This window comes from Tenrec ecaudatus, chromosome 1 (genome assembly GCF_050624435.1).
Source record: "Tenrec ecaudatus isolate mTenEca1 chromosome 1, mTenEca1.hap1, whole genome shotgun sequence".
Classification (NCBI taxonomy): domain Eukaryota; kingdom Metazoa; phylum Chordata; class Mammalia; order Afrosoricida; family Tenrecidae; genus Tenrec; species Tenrec ecaudatus.
The window spans coordinates 70315644-70342565 of NC_134530.1; the positions used below are offsets into that span (position 1 = coordinate 70315644).

General features: G+C 40.4%; 1 protein-coding gene across 3 annotated transcripts in view; it reads right to left on the minus strand.

Moving 5' to 3' along the window:
* The window catches only part of TESK2 (testis associated actin remodelling kinase 2), a 158471-nt gene that overhangs the window by 26477 nt on the left and 105072 nt on the right, over positions 1–26922 (minus strand). For all 3 annotated transcript variants that reach the window (XM_075555537.1, XM_075555536.1, XM_075555535.1), the window contains exon 4: positions 15474–15522. In XM_075555537.1, the coding sequence (XP_075411652.1) occupies positions 15474–15522 (49 nt within the window). The remainder of the gene's footprint in view (positions 1–15473; positions 15523–26922) is intronic.

Here is a 26922-nt window from a genome sequence, read left to right on the forward strand (position 1 = left end):
TATAAAGAATCCACAGGGGTAGTTCTACTCTGTCCTATCACTCGAGTTGAAATCCACTCAATGGTAGTAAGTTTAGTTTTGGGTTTTGAGACCTCCCCTTTGTAAGAAATTGCAAAAGGAGTTCTTCAATTAAACATGAAAGGTCACCAAACCAAAACTCAAAAATATATGTAGAAAAATCTGATAAAGGTTATCTCATGGGCAAATATAAGGACCAGTTTTATGGTATTTCTGGCTTATAATTTCAGTACTTATGCCCTACCTGAGTCCAAAAACAACAACAAAAAAAACATTGCATAGTATAATGCTAAATTTATGCTATTGAGCACATACTATATAAAGATTGTAATTTATTATAACAACATAAGTAAGGCAAGGTAAGAAATTCTCATTATCCCAGTCACTAAACTGAGTTTGTGAAAGGGCACTAAGATGAATTAAGGGCAGTCTTTTTTTTTTTAAGTCAGTCTTTAAGAAATAAAATCAAATTCTCCTTCCCTTAAATCAGAACTAGATCTATAAATATCACAGCCAGCCCTACTCAGTAGCCATTGGGGTTTCTCCAAATAAATACCTCCATAAACACACACACACACACAAAAAAAAAAATCAGAACTAGACTTTCTTATTTCACTATCAGAATGCAGCTTATGTGACATTCTGAAACTCTGAAAGTTAGATCACTTGAAGCCTTGCTACAGCTCCCATTTGGGTGGGCTGCAGTACTTGCCAGTAGTCATGTAAACAGTCTATTATCCTAAGGAGATCATCTCTGTTGTAAAAACCCCAACCTACATGGAGATGACCTACAGAATACGCCACCGTGTGGAGAACAAGGAGAGCCAAGAAGCATTAGGGAACCAGACGTGTGAATGAAGACTGCATCTTGGAAGTGGATCCTCCAGCTGCCTCCTCCCCTCAGAGTCCTAGCAAACCCTTCCCAAATTCCTGATCCACAGAATCACAAGCAAAATAAAATAGGCATTTTAAGCCATACATTTTAAGTAATTTATTATGAATCAGTAGATAACACTAACAGACACTTCATCCTGATAAACCCCAAAAGACCAGGAAAGCTCCTGGCAATTTCACTCAGTTAAATAATCCATATTCAAAATGGCTCTCGCTACCTCCCTCATAGTTTCTAATTCATATCTTTGTCATTTCTCCCATCCTCAAGTCATTTGCTGGTACTTCCTCTTAAGTACCTAGCAGTAGCAATAAAGCCGCTGTCAATTCTGACACATAGTGACCCTATAGGACAGAACAGAACTGCCCCTGTTAGATTCCAAGAGTCCCTGGGTTGAACACATGGTTAAGCACTAGCCTATTAGCAGGTGAGCAGTATGAATCCACCCTGAAACACCTAAGACACAGGCCTGGTGTTCTGTTTCCAAAAACCCACTGTAACATTTCTATTATACAGGTGTGGGGTCACTGTGAGTGGGAATCAATACCATGGCAACTAACGTCAACATCAAAGCCCCTCGATACTTGAAAAGATAGCTATGGCTCTACTGCCACAGTGAGTCCAAGGCAGGTCCCAGACAACTTCTCAGCTGACTCAAGGAGACTAAGGTCAGAAGAATACTCTGTACTTGGCTACAAAAAGACAAGCAAAGAAGCAGGCACAGCTAACAGCAATATCACAGCACACCCAAGAAATTGGAATCGGGGTCTGGCTGCACATTTTGATAAATAATGCATGAGTTTAGTCACTGAACCCACAGAGTTTCCTTTCATTGTAAGCTCTCTGATTATATAAGGCGTCTTATAAGTCTAACAAAACCAACTCAGAAGCAGCACGTATCAATTCACATAAGCAAGAAGTTTCCAAAGTAACAAGTTTTAACAACAGAAGGTGTATGTGCGTGTACAGAGAGAGGAGGAAGAGAGCTTTGTGAGTTAAAAATTCCACAGCAGACTGCAGGGCAGATCCATTCCCTCGAGAACTAAAAGCGCTCTCTCTCTCTCAGTACTAAATATCTGCCTAAGGTAACTACTTTTTTTTTCAATGTTAAATCAATTTAATATTTTTCCTCAACAATGAGTTGAAATTGGTTGCAAAACCATGCATTTAATTTTGCTAGGTGCAAGCGTACAAGCTTTTAAACTTACAACAGTGTTAAGGTAAAATCAAACGGAAATGGACTAATGTTTTCAGTTTCTTGACACTGCTCTGGGTGTGGAAACAAGCCCTCTTAATCACTCAACGCTCTATGAAGCACACAAGCAATTTATTGCCATTACTTCAAACATTTAGACTTCCAGCAGGCAACCGAAAAGGAAGTTTTTCAGTACTTCTGACATTGTAAATGAACCAAGCAATTCCTCAGAAGGCCTAGGGCATCCTTGATTTACTTGTCCAAATGCTTATGATCACAGTCGTTCCTAGCACCCGTTTTCCTCCTTCCTGGGGTGGGGGCCGCCCGCGCCGCCCCTGCAGCCCCGCAGCTCTACTGCCGCTCCTGCCTCTGGCACGCCGGGCCTGAGCTCAGTCACCGAGGTCGCGCGCGCGCTGCCCCAGGGCCCTGGTAGGGCCCCTCGCCCGGCCGGGCAGCGGCGCGGGCTCAGGCGGGCGCCCGGCTCCCCGCGGGAGAGCCTAAGGTAACTTCCAAAGAGTATTACCTCACCAGGCCAACAACCATTTTGCAGTTATTGTGTAAATTATTTTTTTTACACAATAAAAAGGAAATAATTTCTGTGAACAAAAAAGGAAGCATTTCCTCCAGAATAAATGCAAGAGAAAAACCAAAGCAACTGCGATTGAGTTGTACAGATAAAACTATCCCTGTGAGTTTCCAAGACTAACTTTTTACAGGAGTAGAAAGCCCTGTCTTTCTCCCTTGGAGTTTCAAACTTCTGACCCTGCAGTCCAACACATATCCACTCTGCCACCAGAGTGGCTAAATCCAAGAGAGACCCCAAATGTCAGACCTGTTCAAGCAATTAATTTACTGATTCTTTTGGCCAGAGTATCATCACCTGAGATTCTTGACCCACAATTCCATGCTCTACTCATTCCCTAAAATCCCCATTCTTCTAGGCTGAGCATTTCTGTCAAAAAGATTCCCCAAACTGTTTCTGAGGATAGCATCATTTTTGCTCATTTCTTAACAAGTTTAAAAATAAAAGGATTATTAAATGACTCATAATTTGTTTAAAATCATCTCCCTCTGCTCCCTCTCCCTCTCCCCTCCCCTTATCTTGGCTATGGAAGAGAAAACAGAGAGCATGTGGATTATGAATGACAGCCAGCCTTAAGATGAAGTCAAGTCCCAGAACACAGAGTTGGAAAGAAGCAGGGGTCTCTGGATGACACCTCTTTACTTGTTGAATTCAGCTAACCCTTAGCCTAATACATTGCTGGAATTCTAGTTCTATGAGTCCTTTTTTTAGTTTGAAGCCACTAACTATTTTCCATTACTTGCACCCAAACATATTCTCTATACAGATAGCCAATAACCAAGAAAAATCTTGCCCAAGTATCCCAGAATCCATATAAAGTTCATCAAAAGTAGATTCTACAAATACTATACAACATATATAAGATCCTCTGCACTGTGGGTTATACAAAATTGAATTAAGGGCAGCATGTTGTCATGAAAAAAATATAAGCATTGAAATCAAATGAACTTAACTACTTTGGAGAAGTCATTTAACCTCCCTAAACCTTAGTTTTCCCTTTTTTTACAAAGGAAGAAATAGGGCCCATTCTACAAATCTGTGAGGACTCGAGTTCTCACAGCAATAGGCCCATGAAAATCAAAATTAAACACATCACCATCAAGTTGATCCCAACTCATATTAACCATATAGGACAAAGTAGAACTGCCCCATAGAGTTTCCAAGATTGCAATCTTTCTAAAAACAGATTGTCACAGCATTCTTCTGTGGAGAAGTTGGTGAGTTTGAACTACCAACCTTTAGGTTAGCAGCCGAGCACTTAACCACTGTGCCTCCAGAGCTCCAAGCTAGACTCATAACCTCAACCTCATCCGATTGCTGTCAAGTTGATTCCAACTCATCACAATCTAGAGGCCCATAGTAAGTGCTTAATAACTGGTGGTAGTTAATGTTGCTACAGGTCAGAATTGGCTTGATGGCAGTGATTGTGATTTTTTTTATTAGTATGTTTTTATTTCTGTTTTAAATGTGACAAGGTCTTTAGGGTAGAAAAAAACAAAATGATACAGGCCATTGGCTGATTAAGATATATATGGGGTAGGGGAGATTTCAACAATGGTCCCAATTAGTCTTTACCCTCCATGCTCCTCACTATGGGACTTTGTAGTGTGCTCTGACTATAAACACGTCTTAATTTCCATCCCAGGGTTCAGATGGGTAACTTACTTTGTTCAACAAGATGTTGGCCAAGCAAACTTGAACACAAACAGAATCATGAAAAGTACATCAGTAAGTGGGCTGGCATACTACTGCTATTCTGCTACAATCTTAAAAGGAATATTCAGGGAAGTCTGCTGGTCAAAATGAAATACAGATGAAGTAAAGTTGTTCTAGCAAGACTAGCTAAGAGCAGACCTGCAGATACATGAGGGATCTGGAGCTAACAGATCCACACGGTTATATTGTCTGTCTTTGAAAACTAAAGACTTCCACTTGCCTATCATTCATGGCTAAATGAAAGACAAGATTAGGTCTTGTCTTTTGAGTCAAGGGCATAAATATAGGACATTGCTACCCAGTAAATATGGATTCTTAATCCAGCTTATTACCTTAAATGGTTCCATCTGAATTCTTAACAAATTGCTTTCATTTTGACAAATACATGGGGCTTCAAAAAGTTCATGGAAAAAAATGAAAGGAGAGACAGAACCAGTGGAGAGGTCTGGGAGATTTCCCCAGCACCATAAATTAAGTGGATTCCTGCCCCTCCCCCCGAAAAGACTTTGTTCCAAAGAACGACATTGACTCTGCAGCTCCGGGAGATGGACATATCTGATCAGAGCACACAGGAGCAGATAAAGGGGCAGGAGGAGAGAGTGGAACACACCAGGCTGTGAGGATGATGTTCCTGAGTAGAGCAGCCAGTCCACAGAGAGAACAACATGGCTGGCCCCACTATGAGAAATGTTGCCACTCAGTGACTAAGGGCAATACAGGGGACAGCACCAGAGACACAGTGTGGGAATTGCACCTGACCTGCTCCGACCACACCGAGGCAAAGCACTGGGGGAGTGCAGCGGAACAGCAAGGGAATGGAGTGGCAAGGTCCCCAGGGAATGCTGAAAGTGGACTTTGGGACCAGGGCGTGGTGCCCCAACAAACTGGACTGGAAAACGCTCCTAAGGGCCAGCAAACGATCCCGGAACTAACTACAAGCTTTTCTTTTGTGAAGTGCTTTGTTTTGTTCTTTGTCAGTGGTTTGTTTTTGTTGTTTTGTTGTCTGGTTGTATACTGTTGCTTTGTTTTCCTCTGTCTTGTTTTCGTGCATGTTAGTGTCTCCACAGGTCTGTCTGAATAGGACAGGCGGGATGAACTATCTGGAGGAAAAACAACAGGACCGACAGTTCTGGGGGGACTTGGGGTAGGGGGTGGGGGGGGTAAGGAAGTGGTGTTAACAAACACAGGGACAAGGGAACAACATGGGACCCAAAATGGTAGAGAGTGGGGAGTGGCAGGCCTGGTGGGGAATTATCAAAGGTAAGGTTGCGTAGAGAAGAGGTATACTCTAGCCCAGGTGGTGATGAAGCATGGTAGTAGGGCAGGAGGAAAGTCAAGGGAGATGGAGGAAAGAGCTAGGAGTCAAAGGGCATTCATGGAGGTCTAGACAAAGACATGTACATGCAAATATATATATTGGAAGATGGGGAAATAGATCTATGTGTCTATATTTATAGGTCAAGTATTAAGGTGGCGGAAGGACCTTGGGCCTCTACTCAAACACTCCCTCAATGCATGAATACCTTCTTTTATTAAATTGGAACTCTATGATGCTCACTCTCCCGACACAACGGCTGAAGCCAAAGTGGGTGAATAAGTAAATGTGGTGAAGAAAGCTGATGGTGACCGGCTATCAAAAGCGATAGTGACTGGGGTCTTAAAGGCTTGAAGATAAACAAGCGGCCATCTAGCTCAGAAGCAACAAAGTCCACATGGAAGAACACACCAGCCTGTGTGATCGAGTGGTCCCGAAGGGATCAGTTATCAGGCATCAAAGAACAAAAAATCATATCATTGACTGCACACCTCCATGATAGGATCGCTGAAGACAAATGGGTGCATAAGCAAATGTGGTGAAGAAAGCTGATGGTGCCCGGCTATCAAAAGAGATAGTGTCTGGGGTCTTAAAGGCTTGAAGGTGAATAAGCGTCCATCTAGCGCAGAAGCAAAAAAGCCCACATGGAAGAAGCACACCGGCCAGTGCGATCACGAGGTGCCCAAGGGACGAGGTATAAGGCATCATGCAAAAAAAAAAAAAAAAGGTATGTGTGTATATGTGTATATATATATACCATATTGAATGAAGGGGGAAGTGCAGAGTGGAGACCCAAGGGCCAAGTGTCGGCCACTGGAGATCCCCTCATAGAGGGGTTTAGGAGAAGAGATGTGTCAGTCAGGGTGCAAGGTAGTACCGATGAAGAACACAGCTTTCCCCCAGATCCTGGATGCTTCCTCCCCCCAACTACCATGATCCGAATTCTACCTTGCAGGACTGGATAGGGCAGAGGTTGTACACTGGTACATATGGGGGCTGGAGGCACAGGGAATCCAGGGTGGATGAGACCTTCAGGACCAAGGGTGTGAGGGGCGATGCTGGGAGAGTGGCGGGTGAGTGGGTTGGAAAGTGGCGGGTGAGTGGGTGAGTGGGTTGGGAACTGATTACAAGGATCCACATGTGATCTCCTCCCTGGGAGACGGACAGCAGAGAAGGGGGGAAAGGGAGACTCCGGATAGGGCAATATATGACAAAATAACGATGTATAAATTACCAAGGGTACATGAGGGATGGGGAGCGGGGAGGGAGGGGAAAAAAAAAAGATGACCTGATGCAAAGGGCTTAAGTGGAGAGCAAATGCTTTGAGAATGATTGGGACAGGGAATGTATGGATGTGCTTTATACAATTGATGTATGTATATGTATGGATTGTGATAAGAATTGCATGAGCCCCTAATAAAATGCAAAAATAAATAAATAAAGGGGAAAGTTAATTATTTAAAAATTTTTTTAATTAATTACTTTTATTGAAGGCTTTTAACATCTCTTATCATAATCCATACATTCACCCAGTGCGTCAAGCATATTTTCACATATGCCGTCATCATATTCAAAAAATTTTCTTCCCACTTGAGCCCCTGATATCAGCTCCCCATTTCTTCCCCGATAATAGATATTTTCAAAAAACTTTAAAGTTCCTTCCTATAGGTAATTCTGAGGCTATGAACTTCCAACTTATACTAACTGTTTAATAATATGTAAATTTGACCTCACTTTAAAATGGCTGAACTAACCCCTTCTTGCAACAAATTCTTGAACACAATCACGTTAATTTGATGCATTTGCAGTTTTAAAATCATTGAAAGACTTCAAGCCTTTTCTTGCATTAACTCCACTGTCAATAAGTCAATTCCAATTCACAATAAATCTGTAGGGCAGAATAGAACTACCACCTCAGAGGAACCGCTTCACAGATTGTACGTCTTGATGGAAGCCGATAACCACGTGTTTCTCTCATAAAGCAGGTGGTGGGTTTAACCGCCAACATCTGCTTAAGAGCCAAGTTCTTTAACCACTACACAACCAGGGTTCCTTTTCTTTTCACTAAAGTAAGAACTGTATCTACCTGTTCTAACTCACCTACAAATATTAAAGACACAGAAATGGGTCACATCTGCAACCTTGGGACTGTCTATACTTACTTGTTTAAAACTGAAGAATTCTAACTTTCCCATCACTGTTCTTGTTATTACGTGCTACCGAGTCAGTTCTATATCAAAGCAGCCCTATAGGCTGAACAAGAGAACTAAACACTGACCAGTCCCGCCCCACCCTCACCATAATTTCTACGCTTAGGTATGCTGTTGCAGTCACTGTGTCAATCCATCTCCATGAGGGTCTTCCTCTTTTGCTCCGACCCTCTACTTTGCCAAGCATGACATCTTTCTTCAGGACTGGTTCCTCCTGATAAGCACAACCTTGCCATCCTCATGCTGTGCTTCTTCATTCTGATTGCATTCTTATTTCACTCACTGCCAGAGAGTTGATTCTGATTCATAACAACCCTATAGTGACCCTATGTGTAGGATTATCTCAAAGTCAGCTAACTCCTTTACTTAAAGATTAATTGGGGGAGGGGAGAATGGAGGAGGTGGGAAGAAAATGGAAATATATGAAAATGCTGACACACAGTAAACAATAAATGAATAAATGGGAAATAGTTTCAATCCAGAAGAACAGATAACTACTGTATATAAACAAGTCTTTTCAATAATATCAATACTTTATAGGTATTAATGAGAGCTATATGCTTATTTAATATAATTACTGAAAAATAAATTACGGCAGATGGGAAATGAGGAATCGTATTTACATTACTGTAAATCGTATTTACATTACTTAATTACCAATTAAGAAATAATTACTAATGTCACACAAATTCTAAGCATATGCTAGAACATTAAGAATTCCTTTTTCCCCCTTACCGAAGGGTCGCGGGGAGAAGACGAGCCAGTCAGGGTACAGGGTAGCAATGATGAAACATACAAATTTCCTCTAGTTCTTAAATGCTTCCTCCCCCACTATCATGATCCCAATTCTACCTTACAAATCTGGCTAGACCAGAGGATAACATTGGTACAGATAGGAACTGGACGCACAGGGAATCCAGGACAGATGATCCCTCAGGACCATTGGTGAGAGTGGCGATACCTGAAGGGTGGAGGAAAGGTGGGGGTAGAGAGGGGGAACCAATTACAAAGATCTACATATAAATTCTTTCCTTGGGGATGGACAACAGAAGAATGGGTGAAGGGAGACGTTGGAAAGTATAAGATATGACAAAATAATAATAATTTATAAATTATCAAGGGTTCATGAGGGAGAGGAGAGCGGGGAGGGAGGAGGAAAATGAGGAGCTGATACCAAGGGCTCAAGTAGAAAGCAAATATTTTGAGAATGATGATGGCAACAAATGTACAAATGTGCTTGACACAATGGCTGTATATATGGATTGTGATAAGACTTGTACAAGCCCCCAATAAAATGATTTTTTTTAAAGGAATTCCTTTTTTATCATCAGTGAAACCATTAACTGTGCTGCCAAGTGGAATTGTAAGGCAATTAAAGCCAGAAGTCTCCAGAGACTATACCATCCTAGCCCTTGTGGATCCCTCTGAAAGCATCATATCTTACGATTTCATAGCCACCAGCCTATAAAAACAGTAAAAGATTATTAATATCACCAGAATGCCAATATCTCATTAATGATACAGGAAAACCTAGCAATACACACTCTTTCACATTGCACACACTGCATGTTGCATATGGCTACAAACAAGCAAATAACCAATAGAAAATATTGTTAAAGTACAAAATGACCAGCATGTTCCATTACCTTCATTCATTTCTGCCAATCCTGTTACATCCTACTTTTAAATTTGTGACATAATCACCGATTTTAGAGTATATTCTCTCCAGCAAAAGCAACAAATAAGCCCTTCCAATAAACTCTTATTTTAGAGAAAACCATATAAACAAGGAATATAATATCTTAATACTTTTTAAAAACTAGGGTGCTTTAAGAATACAAACTCCGAGACGCTGATGCCAGGGGCTCAGGTGGAGAGCAGATGTTTTGAGAATGATGAGGGCAATGAATGTACAATTGTGCTTTACACAATTGATGTATGTATGGATTGTGATAAGAATTGTATGAGCCCCTAATAAAATGATGAAAATGATGATGGCAACATATGTACAAATGTGCTTGACACAATGGATATATGTATAGAATGTGATAAGAGGTGTAAGAGCCCCCAATAAAATTATTTATTAAAAAAAAAAGAATACAGATACTCCACTGAGACAAAGTGCAGGAACTGTGCCCGATCTGACCCCATCACATTGGGGTGAAACGCTAAGGGCGTGCAACAGAGCACAAGGGGAGCAAAGCAATGAAGTCCCCGGGGAATACCAAAAACAGACTTTGAGAAGAGAGTATGGCACCTCATCAGACTTGACTGGAAAACACTCCTAAAGGTCAAAAAACAGACCTGGAACTATTTACAAGCTTTTCTTTTTTTGTCATTGGTTTTCTTTTTGTTGTTATTTTGAGATTTTTTTTTGTTTTGTCTTCCTTTGTTGTCTTATTTCGCTTTGTCTTGTTTCTGAACTTATTATTGTCTCTGCATGTCTATCTAGATAAGATAGGCGGGATAAACAATTCGGAGAAAACAACAGGACCAACGGGTTCCGGGGGACACAGGAGAGGGGGAAAGGGAAGAAAGGAAAGAGAGTGCCAACCAACACAGGAACAAGGGAACTAAAATTGATAGAGAGAAGGGCATAGGATGCCTGGTGGGGCTTAATCAAGGATAATGTAAAGCAAGGAACTACTGGAACCCAAATGAAGGCCAAACATGATAGTGGAATATGAGAAAAGGAAAATGAAATAGAGGAAAGAACTAGGAGGCAAAGGACATTTATAGAGGTCTAATTACAGGCATGTACATAAGTAAATATATTTATGTACAACGATAGGGAAATAGATCTATGTACATATATTTATATGTTAATTAGCTTATGGACATTGGGCCTCTACTCAAGTATTCCCTCAATACAATAACACTTTGTTCCAATAATCCAGCATTCTGTGATGCTCACCTTCCTGACACGATTGCTGAAGACAAAGCAGGTGCATGAGCAAATGTGTGAAGAAAGCTGATGGTGCTCAGCTATCAAAAGATATAGCGTCTAGAGTCTTAAAGGCTTGAAGGTAAACAAGCGGCCATCTAGCTCAGAAGCAACAAAGCCCACATGGAAGAAGCACACCAGCCTGTGTGATCACGAGGTGTCAAAGGGATTGGGTATCAGGCATCATCAGAACAAAAAATTTTACTATACTGTAGGAGGGGAGGAGTACAGAGTGGAGACCCAAAGCCCATATGTAGGCCACTGGAGATCCCCTGGCAGAGGGGTCTTGGGGAGGAGACGAGCTAGTCACGGTGCAATATAGCAACGATAAAAAATACAACTTTCCTCTAGTTCCTAAATGCTCCACACACCCCCAATATCATGATCCGAATTCTCCCTTGCAAGTCTGGCTAGACCAGAGGATGTCACTGGTACAGATAGGAACTGTAAACACAGGGAATCCAGGGCGGATGATCTCTTCAGGACCAGGGGTATGAGTGGCGATACTGGGAGCATAGAGGGAGGGGGAACCGATTACAAGGATCTACATGTGACCTCCTCCCTGGGGGACGGACAACAGAGAAGTGAGTGAAGGGAGACATCGGACAGGGAAAGATATGACAAAATAATAATTTATAAATTATCAAGGGTTTCATGAGGGAGAGGGGGAGCAGGGAGGGGAGGGGGAAATGAGGAGCTGATGCCAGGGGCTTAAGTGGAAAGCAAATGTTTTGAGAATGATGAGGGCAATGAATTTAACAATGTGCTTGACACAATGGATGGATGGATGAATTGTGATAAGAGCTGTAAGAGCCCCCAATAAAATGATTTATTTAAAAAAAAGAGTACAGATACTCTATGCAGACCTATTAGTTTTAGAACTCTGTTGAAGGTAGGGCTTGAGAGAGGAAGAAGTTGTTATCACTGAGGAATTTTTAGAGTCATTAAGTCATTTCTGAGAAAATGTTTTGTGATCTGGGGTACTGATTATGGATGTGTTCATTCATAAAAATTTAGTGAGCTATATACTTGCATATGTGCACTTGTTTACTTATGTTAGTGTGGCAGTTACAGAATTTCATGTCAACTTGATAAAGTGAAGGGGTGGAGTTTGGCCTGTCAATCAGGTCACAGCCTGATGATGCCTCCTGGTGGGCATAGCCTTCTCATGAGGATTCTGGGAACTTCCTCCCTTTCTCACTGGAGGTGGGCCACACTCTCTCTGCTTCACCTTCCTATAGAAAAGCCCCATGGAACCACCATTGCATGTGCTGCGTTGAATCAAAAGAGGAATTTATGGACTACTATGAGACATATGAGCTAATATTAGACTTATGGACTTGATCTGGACTGGGCTGGGATATTTTCTCAATACACAATTACTCTTTGATAGAAAGAGCACACATATGAGTGTCTCTGGATTTGTTTCTCTAGTCAACCCAGATTAACATAGTTAAATGCCTCAATAAAAAGTCTGTAAATATTTTAAGGTACTAAATGAAAAACTAATTACCAAATGAAAAATATTGAAAAGCTCAAAAGAAGTACTAACACTTAAAAAGTTTTAAATATATATATTAAGAAATTTTGGGTTAAAGTAGATAATACAAAAAAGATGTGTACTCATTTTATTAACTATTGCAAATGCATTTGACTGTGTGGGTCAAGAAAAATTAGGAATAGCATTCTGAAAAATGAGAATTCCAGAATACTTAACTATGCTCATGCAAAACCTGTACATAGACCAAGAGGCAGTCATTCTAACAGAACAAGAGGATGTTGCGTGGTTTAAAATGAGGGAAGGTGTACATCAGGGTAGTTTCCTTTCAACATACGTTATCTACTCGAGTATAAGCCAGGTTTTTCAGCACATTTTTTATGTCGTTTCTGTGGTAAAATAAGGTGCCTCAGAGGATATTCGGGTCAGCTTATACTTGAGTATATACAGTACTTATTCAAGCTGTATGCTCTGTAAATAATCCAACAAGGTAGACTAAGTTACAGGAGAAGACAGCATCAAAGTTGGAGAAGGGTCACACAATCCTGGAATACGCAGATGACACAGTCTTGTTTGCTGAGAGAGAAGAGGACTGGAAGCACTTACTGAGGAAGAGCAGAAGTCTTCAGGGCGAACTACAGCTCACCAGAAAGAAAACAGAAATCCTCACAACTCCACCAACAGACACCACCATAATAAGGAGGGGGAAATTGAAGTTGTCAAGGACTTCATTTTTCTTTCTTTCTTTTTTTAAATCATTTTATTAAGGGCTCATACAACTCTAATCACAATCCATATATACGTCAATTACATTTGTACATTCATTGCCCTCATCATTCTCAAAACATTTGCTCTCCACTTAAACCCCTGGTTTAAACCACTTAAATTCTCTCCGCTTCCCCCTCCCTCAGGAACCCTTGATAATTTATAAATTATTATTTTGTCATATCTTACACTGTCTGACGTTTCCCTTCACCCACTTTTCTGCTGTCCGTCCCCCAGGGAGGAGGTTATATGCAGATCCTTGTAATCAGTTCCCCCTTTCCACCCCACCCTCCTGGTGACTTCATTTTTCTTAGACTCACAATTAATACCCACAGAAGCAGCAGTCAAGCAATCGAGTAACAGAATGCACTGTGTAAATCTGTTGTAAAAGGCCTCCTTTTAAAGTTTTAAAAAGCACCAAGATGTCACTTGGAGGACAAGACTAAGATGTGCCTCACCTAAGCTATGATATTTTCATGCAAATATGCATGCAAAAACTGGACAATAAATTAAGGGGCCTGAAGACGTATCGATGCCTTTGAATTAAGGTGTTGGTAATAAAAGTTGAATATACCATGGCCTGCCATAAGAACGAGAAGAATGCTTAGAAGCAAGGATAGCAAGGCTTCATCGCATGTACTTTGGTTAAGACCAGTCCCTGGAAAAGGATATATTTGGTAAAGAATCAGCAAAAAAGAAAGCGACCCTCAATGAACTGGACTGACACAGTGACAGCAGCAATGGACTCACACACAGGAACAATTGAGGGTAGCACAGGTCCTGACAGCCTTTCTCTCTGTTGTTCATGGGTCCAAGTTGGAACAAACCTGAAGGTTTCTAATACAAGCAATCACTGTATGCCAGACACTATGCTAACTATTTATTATTGTTGTTATTATTATTGCTAAGTATTTTACATTTCACCCTGACAACATCATTGCTAGGTCACCAACCATCTTATCAGCAGCATTTGTCCGTCTCGTAGAAACTTCTTTCTTAAAAAAAAGAAAGAAAGAAAGAAACTTCTTTCTTTCAGACCAGCATATTCTCCTCTTGGTTTTCTCCCCACTCACTAGCAACTCCTTTTTAGTGCGCTTTTCTTCTCTGACTTTGAACACTGAGCAGCCTTCAGGGCACAGTTTCTAGATGGTTTCTCAGTCTACACACCCATAGAGTAATATTACCTGGTTCATACTTTTGAAAACCAACTGTGTTGAAACATCTCAAGTTTCCACCGCCGTTGTACTCCAAGATACTCAATTATCTATTCAGCATATTCTCTTGGATGTCTACCATATAACTTAAATGCAAAACTCCCAAACTAAGCCTCTGATCACCTTCTAAACATGCTTGTCCTCACAACATATTTAATTTTCACAATCTGAGGGCAAATGTATTATTTATTTTATTTTACAGATGAAAACCCGGAGGCATAGAAAATTACAACCTCACCATTTCTGCCTTCTTTAGTTTTTCATATAAGAGGTAAAACATAGCTACACACATCCCCCATTCTAGTGCCCGGTGATTGAGAAAAGAGACACTGAGTGAGATATACAAGAGACTCTCCTTCAGGACTAATGCCAGGCACCAAGCCGGCATGAGGAAATTCTCTTGCAAATTCTATTAAATATCATTCTTTCTGAAGTTTCCTCACATGTTGGCACTTACTTCTCAAGGAGGGACATAAAAGTTCTAGATATGAATTCTCAACTCTATATATTTATTAGAATCAACTGAGGAGTCTTTAAAAATACAGATGAACTCTATCCAGACCTAGCAAGCTTGGAAGAAAGTTCCAGAAATTGTGTTTCTATAAAGCACCCAAGCAAACTGTAAAGCTTATAACTAGATACCTGGGAAACTTGGGGAATCTCAGTTACAGAATGAGTTCAAGAATGAGTTTTACTACACATATGTATCTGCCTTGTAGAGATTGAAAATGACAAGAAACTGGGAATATAAATTGATTTCAATAAATACTAAAACCAATCAGGAAATCAGAGCAGTGATTGAGATTTTAGATCAAGACACACAGCATTTCCAGTTGTCCAAGTTTTTGTTATGAGAAATTTTTTAGCTAAGTAAAGCGACATCCTCTAGCTTAGGAAGGTGTCATCCAGGCAGCAAGAACCAATACACTTGAGATTCATATGCTCAGGAGTACTCACCAGGTATTACAAGGGAACCCAATGGATTTAGAGGCGTGGCCACTGTACCCAGCAACAAAGAAAGCATTGTTAGCAATGCCATTTTTGCATAAATACAAATGCTGGCACATTTAATTTGCTGAAAAGTGGCACAGAAGCCACTTCACGATGCTTATTGAATTCTTACCTCTGTAAGTGCATGCAACTGTCCTTGATGTACACATACACCCATGAACCTACAAAACAAAACATTTTTAAAAAAATAAATGAAAAAGATAAGATATAAATGCCATCTAGAGAAAGTAGTCTAGCCCTTAGTCATTCTTTAGGCCTAGAACTAAACCATCCCACCCGACCCCAACTCCTACACACTCAACTTTAGGTCTTTAAAAGAGCCCTGGTGGTGCAGTGGTTACACATTGGGCTTTGATCCACATGATCAGCAGTTCAAAACCACCAGCAGCTCCTTGAGACAAAGACTGGGCTTTCTACTCCCACAGTTACAGTCTCAGAAACCCACAAGTGTCACTATGTGTCCCGCACTGACTCTATGGCAGTAAGTTTGGTTTTGGGTTTAAGGTGAACAATAGCACCAGGGAAGTAAGTCCTTTAGAACCACCACCAGAGGTCATGAGGACAGCATTTGTCCAGGGATAAACCCAGAAGGCAGGAATGGTTGGGAAAGAGGAATGGAAATGGAAAACACAGGAAGGCAGCAGGAGGAGTACTGTTACATTGCATGGAATGTAAATAATGTACCAAAATGTGTATAAAATATTGAATGAAAATCAATTTGCTCTGTAACCTTTCACTCAAATCACAGTTAAAAAGGGTAGAAGGAAACTAGTTCAGTAACATATGCATTAAAAAATAAGCCAGTAACTGTAAAAACCCTCTTGTGTACCTAAACAATCCCATAAACCTCTCCATCTTTCCATTTCACGCTAGACTGGTGAATTTCTAAGTTTACCATGGAACAAGTGGTTGCGGAAAGACCTAGTAGTAAAGATGATGATGGAAAAGAGAAGGCAGTAAACTTTTAAAACAGCGGGGAAAAGCACCCAACTGGAAATAAGGAAACTTGATGCTGATCCTGACACTACCTGACTACAGCTCATTAAGAAAAAACAAAAACTAGTAACTTTTGGAGCTCAGTTTCCTTTTCTACAAGGTAATTATACTCAAAGTCTATAATTTATCAACAACAAACTGGGAAGCAAACTGTTTGAAACACAAGGAGCTAACTTTCTTAATATACAAAAACAGATTGCTTCTAGATATATACTTTTTTTTAAAATGATAAGATACCTGCAATACAGTGAATTATTTAGCATGGCTCTTCTAGCCAAGGCCTTTATTACTTCTTCTTGATAGGCCAGGGTAAGAAGATGGGGGAAGATCATAAAATTGTAGGATTTGGCTGTGACTGGCTGTGAACCTGGCTAATTGTGATTGCCAACCTGTTAGGTATAAAATGATCAATCTCAGAAGCAGGAAGTGGGGAGTGGGAGATCTCTTTCAGGAAAAGAGGAGCCAGGAGTGGAATGTGTCATTTGGACACTGAGATTCCTGTATATTGAACTTCCTTGACCCAAGACACAGTTTGCACACCAGAGTGACGGCCAGGAATCAGAGTATGAGAGAGTGACAGACTTCTCAGTCTACACAGCAAGTAAAGCTGAATGTTTGGGGCAAGAGGATGGCATGTGGAATGGGGGCTGGTTTATGGTGTGAGGTGCCTCTGGGAATTTAATTGGGAGTACTGGGTTTGAGGCATTTACTGACAACCCTAAAAGAACTTTGTAACAATATCAGAGCAGGGCAGAAGCCAGGCCAAATAGCTGAGGATCAGAGAGGTTTGCCAATAGTTTTAGGGTACAAAAGAGATCCCCGTCTCAAATATACTTTGAGAACATTTATTAAGTCTTAAAGGAAACAAAGACACAGACACATCATCCAGATGAGGGAGGCCATTCACACAAAGTTAAAATGGTGTCCCAGGGTTTGTTGAGATCAACTCAACTCACTGCTATGAGTCAATTCTGACTCATAGAGATTTTATTGGCCAGGAAAGAACTTCTGTGGATTTCCAAGGCTGTAACTCTTTATGGGAGAAGAAAGCCTCAACTTTCTCCCACAGAGTTGGCTGGTGGGTTGGAACTTTGACCTTGCTATATACCACCAGGGATCCTTCTTTGTTGAGCTACAAAGCTTTAAAAAAGGGAGGCATGGAAGGGCAAACAAAACTCACAAAAGCATGATTCCTGGGAGATAAATACATCCAACTACAGGTGGGACAACAGAAACAGGTATGAGACCATGACTGGGACCTGGTACATTGTTTGCTAGAAGGGCTTACAAGATTAGTTCAGGGCCTTCCAACCAAGGCAGTTAGGATGAGACTGATAAGGGCATGACTCATGACTATACGATGGGTATCCCCCCAAAAACAGATTTTTTTTCCAAAGCTGTGTATTTAAATGTTTTTACTTTTAAATACATAGCTTTGAAAGTACTTATCGCTTTCAAAGTACTCTCCATTACACTTAATACATTTATCAAATCTGCGATTTCATTCTTGGATAAATTTTTCAAACTCATCTGTTTGGATGGCTGACACCGCCTCCCTCATTTTTTCTTCACTATTATTTTTTTTAATAAATCATTTTATTGTGGGCTCCTTAAAGCTTTTTAAAATTATTTTTATTAAATAATTTTATTGGGGGCTCTTACAGTTCTTATCACTCTCCATACATATATCCATTGTGTCAAGTACATTTGGACATATGTTGCCATCATCACTTTCAAAGCATTTTCTTTCTACTTGAGCCCTTGGTATTAGAGCTCCTCATTTCCCCCCTCCCTCCCTCATGAATCCTTGGTAAAATATAAATTATTATTATTTTCATATCTTACATACTTCACTGTATCCCTTAACCCACTTTTCTGTTGTTCGTCCCCCTGGGGGGGAGTTCTATGTCAATCATTGCGATTGATTCCCCCTTTTCCCCCCCTGTATTCATTGTGACCAGAAAGAACCTTCCCAGGCAATGACACTGGGCACAATAACTCAGAGCTGAGTTGCTCAATGGGTACTATGAAAGCTCCGCTCCACCCTGCCCAGCGCAATTCTGGTTTTTTGTACCTCCTGGTATGATCCCCTGTACTGTCTCCAGTAAGGTGACCTCCAACAAGGACAAACGCAGCAAGCCCCTAAGAAAGAGACTGCCCCTCCCTGGGCTGGCAATCCACTCTCCTGAGGGCAAGGTTGTCTGCAACCCTGGTTAAAGATCAGAAAGAGTTCAATGGTGGCTTAATCTATTTGGGGACCCTGCAAATGGATTTTGGGCTGCCACTGCCATTCATAGCCTTCTATAAACCAGAGAGCTAAGAATTTATGCTACAATACACTACACAACTGTATGCCAAGTATTTCTCCCTTACACTGTAATCTGTTAATTTCCCTAATATTCCTATAATTCCAATAATCATGGGTGAGTTCAGTGTGGCCACGGCAGTGAATTGTTAAAACGGGGCGCAGAAGTAGAGAGCTATGAGGAATAGTTGGTGTCAGAATAAAAAGGAATAGATGGAGGAAGCTTGTCTGACCTTAGCCTCACAGGCATTGGTATTGGGCAGCTGATGATGGTGATTTTCCTTCCCCCTTGTGTAAATGAAGGAAGTCAAACACCACCCCCAGCCATTTCATTTCTTTTTATACTCAACAGAAATAAAAGGTATATAGATTGCTCAGAAGGTGTATATATATATATGTGTGTGTGTGTGTGTGTGTGTGTGTGTGTGAACAAAAGGTAAATATATTGTTCAAAGAAAAATAAATGTCTCATACAAAAATGTTTTTAAATTCACTCATAAATAAAACAAGGAGAAAAATTTTAACATCTAGTTCAAAAGGTAAGACAGAAACTCACAAAACATGTTGATTTCTTGGCACAACTTTTCGAAATAGTTATTGACCATATGTCACAAAACTTGTTACTCAATCAACAATTTCACTTCTGGGAGTTCATTTTACAAATATACCCAATTCAGGTGAGCAAAAACAGATTCAGTCTTTTGCATCTGTTTGTTTTTTTTTTAAATCATTTACTGGGGACTCCTACAACTCATCACAATCCATACATCCATCCATTGTGTCAAGCACATTTGTACATATGTTGCCATCATCATTCTCAAAACATTTGCTTTCTACTTAAGCCTTTGGAATCAGATCCTCATTTTTCCCCTCCCTCCCCGCTCCCCCTGCATCTGTGTTTTTACACAAATAACATGCCTTCTACATTTGTTTGCAACCACTAAGTCCCCTGCCAGATGCACCCGGACCCCCACCCCCGACACACCTCGGTTTTAGTTAAAAAAAAAATAGCATAGAGATGACAAAACTAGTTCCCAACGGGAGGGAGTCGTTAACAAATGTAGAAGACACATGTTATTTGCATAAAACAATGGTACTTTAACCATGTATCTAGCCTAAACATCAACAAAACATTGGTTAAATATATATGGTGTATTCATATACTAGAATGCTATATAGCCATTTAAATACCTAAATAGATCTTTATGCACAGATAGGAAACATACCCAAAATATACTAAATGAAAAATAATCAAGCTGTATATAATATAGTGAGGTTTCATTTATGTAAATAAGCTTTCCATATTAACAGAAATAAACTAAAGCACTAATAATCAGTACTTAAGGGTAGTGAGTGATTTTATTCTTTAGTTATAGTTGAGGGTTTTTCCAATCCATAGGCCCTAATTATATAAAAAGGAATTAAAAAACCATATACCACTGAACATGACGGAGGGGGATCGTAAAGTGGGAGGAGGAAGAGAAGTGCTACGAAGCCAGCAGAACGGGGGCTTGAACTGCTAACATATCCTACACAAACAGCAACCACAGTTCTAGGAGGACCAGTGTCCCATGAAGGGAGAATCCATGTCACATATGTCCCTGGTGTCCACAGCACCTAAGAGAGCTTAGGAAATAGTATGCATGTTCATTAAACGATTGCCAAAGAAAGAGGAACTACATGACGGAGAATGGTTGGCTGGTTGTAATATTACAGTTTTTAAGACATGCTATTTCAACCAAAAATGCTAATGTGGAAATTTCAGAGTTCCTCCACTGAGAGGTTTAGTAAGGGCTGGTTTTTGTAAGTTCGTCTGACATTTCTTGGGAAGCTGAAAAGAACAGACTCTGAGGGGAACACGCAGGCTCTCATGTCTAGATGGAACTAACTTTGGCCTAAGAAGAGAGGGTAAATGGAGTATAGGATAGATAAAAAGCTCCGATGCTAGAGAGCCTGGGTTCAAATCCCACCTCTCGTCTTTACTAGTCAAGCACTCACTTCTCCATAATAGCATATACAACACATGATTGTTGGAAAGACTGAAAGAAATAAGGAATGCACATTACATCGTGTCTGGTACATAGTAACCCACACAAAAACTCTCTGCTGTAGAGTCCATTCCAACTCACAGTGACCCCGTAAGGGAGCAGAGCTGCTGCATAGGGTTTCTGGGACACTAATCTTTATGGAAGCATGTTGCCTCATTTTTTTCCCCACAGAGTAGCTGGTGGGTTGAAGCCACTTACTTGCCGACCCTTCTATTAGCAGCTCAATGCTTAACTCGCTGTGCCACCAAAGCCCCTCCAATAATTAGTAAGAGTTCAAAAATAAAATGTAAGCAAGTATAATTACAATCATTATAATTGTTATGATTGGAAATAACTTAGAAGGGGGCCAGGTAAGAATCAAATTTGGTCATGGGAAGTTGGACAAAAGCTGATTCTTAAATACCCATTCTTTCTTCCATTCCCCAACCCTTGTCCACTCACTGCTTTGTAAAAGGGATATTTAATGTAATCTGTTAGTTTCCTCATTATGTGACGAAAGGTTGAATAGACCAGATCACCAGAACAGCTATTTGTACCAGTATCTTTAGAATAGATTGTTGTTTGCATTTTCAAAACTCATCAGTCACTGGAATTATAAATGTCAGTATACTATTCATCCACTAAACAATTATTTATTGAGTGGCTGTTATATGCAATGCTGCAAAAAAAAACCCTCTTTTAAATGTTAAAAAGCAAAGATGTCACTTTAAGGACTAAGGCACACCCAACTCAAGCCATGATACCTTTTTCATCATTTCACATGCATGCGGAAGCTGAACAATGAGGGGAAGACAGCGATGGGAGAAATATGAAGCTGCAGATACAAGCCAAGGAATGCTGAACTGCCAGAAGTGTTAAGAAAGGACCTTCTCCTAAAGCCTTGAAGAGGACAAAGTGCTTACAGGGGAACTTAGGAGAATTCAGAATACTTGTCTCGTCTTCATTCTTCTCATGTAGGAAGGAGCAGTCCCTGAAGAAGGATATCATACTTGGAAAAATAGAACGACCCTCAATGAGATGGCTGAGACAGTGGCTACAACAATGGGTGCAAGCAGCCACAACAACTGTGGAGATGGCACAGGACTAGCACTAAGAGTTGGAACTGAAGAGGGCATCAAACAACATCACAGGCAAGGAACTAAGGACATAAACACCATGTTAATCCATCTCATCAAGCTTTATCCTCCTTTTCACTGACCTATTTCACCAAGCATGGTGTCCTTTTTCCAGGAACTGACCTCTCCTGATAACATGTCCAAAGTATGTGAGAGGAAGTCCGGCAATATTCATTCTCAGGAGCATCCTGGCTGTACCTCTTCTAAGATATTTGTTGTTCTGGCAATCCACGGTACTTTCAATATTCTTTGCCAACATTGTAACCTAAATGCATCAATTTTCTTTTGGTCTTCCTTATTCATTGCCCAACTTTTACATATACATGAAGTGATTAAAAATACCATAGAATACTTTGCTTACTAGAAATTATCCTTCCAGAATCAGCTAGAATTCCACCTTCTCTATAAAGTCATCAGGAGAGACCTGTCCCTGGTAAAGTGGATTGTCAAGGAAAACGAGGAAGGTCACCAGAGAGCAGGATAGATGCACAGCTGCAACAATGGGCTCACACAACAAATGTGAAGATCGTGCAGAACTAGGCAGTGCTTGTTCTGCTGTACACAGGGCTGTGATGTGTTGGAACTGATTGGACTGCACCTAGCAACAACACAATGTTCTGTTAGAATTAATAAAATAATAATAATCCCTTCTCTCTCCCACAGTACTACTAGCACTTTCCCCATTCCTTTGAATGAAGGAGGCACCCGGTGCTATAAAGTGTAATAAGCTGGGCCCTCAAGGTTAGTAGTTTGAACCCATCAGTCACAGAGAGAGAATAAGGCTCGCTCAGCCTCAGAAACCTAGGAGCAGCTCTACTGTCCTTTAGAGTCACTATGAGTTAAGAATTTACTTGATGGCAGTTGGGTTTTTGGTTTGTTTGAATGATTGCTAATTAACATTAGTAGAAGTCCTGTGTCAGAAGTCAGTTTGCTTGGATTTGAATCCTGGCTCTGCCACTTAAGGATGGCTTCTCTGCAGTTGTTTCTTCACATGCCAAATAAAAATATTATTTCTACCTAACCCATACTAACACTATGAATATGAAATGAAATAATTTAAGAGGCTCTTACAACATAGAGGCTCTTAAAACATAAGCACTTGAAAATGTTAACTCTTCTGATAGAGGGAGTGCAAGAGTTAGCCCACTATCAATCAGAACACTAAAAATATAGGAGAGGGAACAAATAGGAAGCTGACATCAGGGGCTCAAGTGGGAAGAAAATGCTTTGAAAATGATGATGGCGGCATATGTGCAAATGTGTTTGACACACTGAATGAATGTATGGATTGTGATAAGAGATGTAAGAGTCCCCAATAAAAGTATTTAATTTAAGAAATACTAAAACTATAACATAAGATTTAGTTTGTTAAAATTCAAAATGTAAGAGATCCCTTCCTGGCAGTAAAAATTGATTTTAAACTTAATTAGCAGGGATGTCCTGACTCAGGAATAAGGCAACAAGGTCATTTAGATAAGCAATGGAGCCCAGACCTCAATGGGTGTCTGACAGGTAGCTATCACAATGGTCTGCTAAACTTCTGGGGAAATGTACATTCATTTCCTGTGAAAGCCTGATCCCTTTGTCACATTGTTTGGGGTCTTATTTAAAATCCTGCTAATGATTTCTAAAATCTGTCACATAGCTTAAAGTATATAACTTGTTTGATTCTCACTTAATTCTCTGAAGCAATTTGGAGGTAGCAAACCCCATTGTTTGCTCTGTCTAGCACTTGCATAAGTAAACTTAAGTTCTCCATCTTTAGCTGAAACAGTGACAGGCCTTCCCAGGCCCTTGTTTCTTAGCTACAATTTTTCTTTTAATATTTTGTATTCACTCCCGGATCAGATCTCACTTGTTTCTTTTTTTTCCTCTCTCACTTGTTTCTATACACAGTATCTGGCAGATAATATTTTGTATATATGTTAAACATTTACTAGATAAAAACAATCATCTCCATGTAAACATCACAATGTAGACATGGAACACTTTATAAAAAGGAACACTTAGAGGCAGGCACAAGCCTGAAAAGCCAAAAGGGATTTTATTTGATTTAACTTAATCAAATATTTATAAATAAGTTCAGTAACAGGTTCCACCAGCAAAACAATGGCTACATTCTAAAGACATGGACCTTCTAGAAGTTAGAAAGTCCTGGTCTGAGTGTGGTATATGCTTGCTTCCCTTCCTAATAGGCCCACCACCTCTATTCTCACAATCAAAAAGATGTCACAAAAAGCACATTCAGACAGGCGCTGACTTCACGTGACAGCTTCCTGTCTTCTTCCACATTCCCGACTCATGTCACCATGTCCCAGTGGCACTGCACTGCTCTACTTCTATTTGGCACTCTTCTGCCTGCCCTCCCCCACCTCATTCTTTATGTAAAACAGTGTCAAAGACAGTCATTAGCTGTATGCCTGGAGAAGAGCTTAAGCAGAGTTGGTCAGCCCAGGTGCTCTAAACAAAATATACTTTGAAGGAGAAATACTATCATTCCTGCAGGGAAGTGATAGGTGCCTTAAAAGCATTTAATATCAGTAAGTTTTCACTAGAATTATTATTGCTAATTAAGCCAAAATTTAACTTTTTGGTATAAGACAGGATCTTTTAAAAAAAATTTCTAAATGGTCCTTACTCCCACTATCAAAACCAAAAAACCAAAGCCATCAAGTTGATTCTAAGTCATAGTGATCCTATCTAGGGTTTCTAAGATTATATATCTTTACAGGAGCCTCATCTTTCTCCTAAGGAACAATGGGTAGATCTGAACCACTAACCCTGCAGTTAGCAGTCGGATGCCTAAACCATCATGCCACCAGTTACTTAGCTTAGAATGGGAGGCTTATCTAAATGCATGTACCAGGAAATAATTACTCAGTTTCATTTTTAATTCACTACTCTACACACATTCATGTAGAGAAGTGGGAAAGATTGCTTGTGTGTCTGTAGACCACATTTTAAGAGACACATGAATCATCTAAGGAAGCTAGATTAGGGATAAATGGGGGCCTGTCTCCCCCAAATGCTTGTGCTAGTTTACATCGGCAGGGCCACAATAAAGGGTTTGCAGGGAAATCAAGCACACTAGAAACCTATAGGAAAATTCAAAACTGGGCATGCTCAGAACAAAATCACAAGTCAACTAGACCCAGGTGAAGGGGAACCTGGGTCCACGCACTCAGCTAGGCACCAGCGATGTGACATCACACAGGTGCACCTAAACTCAGCCAATATCTTCAACCAAGCCTCCCCGACCAGTGGGGACAGGAGGGGGTGAAAGCAGGCTACACGCAGGCCAGGATCTCTACTCTTATTTGGGTGCCCTCCTAGAGGGTAGGGGGTACATGTGCCCCGCACCCTCTCTGGGCTCCAGCGCTCTCTCTCATCTCAGGCCTCTCTCAGGGGAGTCTCTTGGGGTTTCTTGGGTCTTGGTTCCTGCTCTTGGCTCTGCAGGCTTGTTTCGCACTCCTGTTCCTGCGTGCATTTCACGTGGCTTATTGCACACCCCTGAAGTAGCTGGAGCAGTCATTTTCAGTTGTGAACTTTCCCACGCCCCACCATGAGGCCTTGCACACTTTCCAGGGACAGCGTGTACTTTCTGAGACTGTAATACCTGAAACTGCCCTTCCCCTCATAAATGTTACTTGGATTTACAAAAGTGCTTCTGCCACATGAATTTTTTTCAGTGTTGGGAAGCAAGAACCGAGGTAAACTACCTCAGAAACCTAACATATTGAATTGCTGACTCTGATTCTGTAGATCAGGCTAGGGGGCATTTTTAATAAACTCTAAGGTAATGCTATTGCTATTTGGTCCATGGACCACACGCTAAGTAGCAACTGTTCAGATGCCCCCTATCCCCACCTCCAAAAAAACCCCACAACTGTTCTAAAGTTAGTAAGACCATCCAGAAAGTATTAGCTCGGATTCTACAGGTAAACCAGACTTTGACCAGACACTTCATTGCCTCAGTATCTCCTCTGGTGTGGATTGCTATATAGCAGTACCTTCATCTTTCTCAGACTGTTCCCTCAGCCTCAACTTCACCGACAACCTGGCTCCAATAATTCCCGCTCACAAAACCAATTAAGTTACCTCTAAGTGGAAGTGATTTCTGGACTAGTATGCTACAATACTCTGCTATACCATCTTTCACTTTCTACCTTCATCTATATTTTGGAACATGTCTTAAATTTTCAGTACTACACTACAAGTTCCTTAACAACAAATTTTGAACTCTTGTCTGGCATATGAAGTATACAAGTTCAATTCTGATCACTCAAAATGTATTAATTCAAAATGTACCTACTATGTGCCAGGCACTGGGATGATAAAAAACATTTAATATGCAAACATCATTTTAAGTGCTTCACATTATGTTAATTCACTTAATCTTCACAATAACCCAAATGGATCAGTATTTTATTATCCCAATCACACCAATGAAGAAACAGAAGCCACAAATAATTACAATAAGTAACTTGACCAAAGTCATAGAGCCAATAGGTGGCAGAACCAGTGTCAAACCTAGGAAGTGGCTTCCATAGCCTATACTCTTAATCACAATTTTATATTACCTTTCGATAGAGTTATAAAGAAAAAATTTTTGTGGCAGCTCCCAGCCCCTGACTAAAGTCCAAATTCTTTAGCATATTATTCAAGGGTCTGAACAATAGTGATCCAAATCTCTCATACCTTATCTCCTGTTACAGACACCTACATACTTTATGTTGTGGTTTTATGACTACTTATCACTGCTAAAAATACTCTCAATTCTCCCAGTTCCATATCATTGATAAAACTAATTTCCCTGTCTGAATTCTACTTCTTAAAGCTTTACCAATTCTTAAAAGTTCAGTTCAAGAGCATCTCCTAATAACAACAAACAACAACAATAAAAGCAATAAACAGCTATACACTAGATTTGTATGCCAGTCACTGTCATTTGTTAGGTCATTTAATTCTTAAAATAGTCCTTTGAGGTTGGTTGGTCTTTTGTTATTCCTGTTTCAGAGATGTAATTTCAAATAGTTCCCTGACCAGTCCAATGAAAATTAATCTTTCTCTTCCCTATATACTCACATTACTCTATGT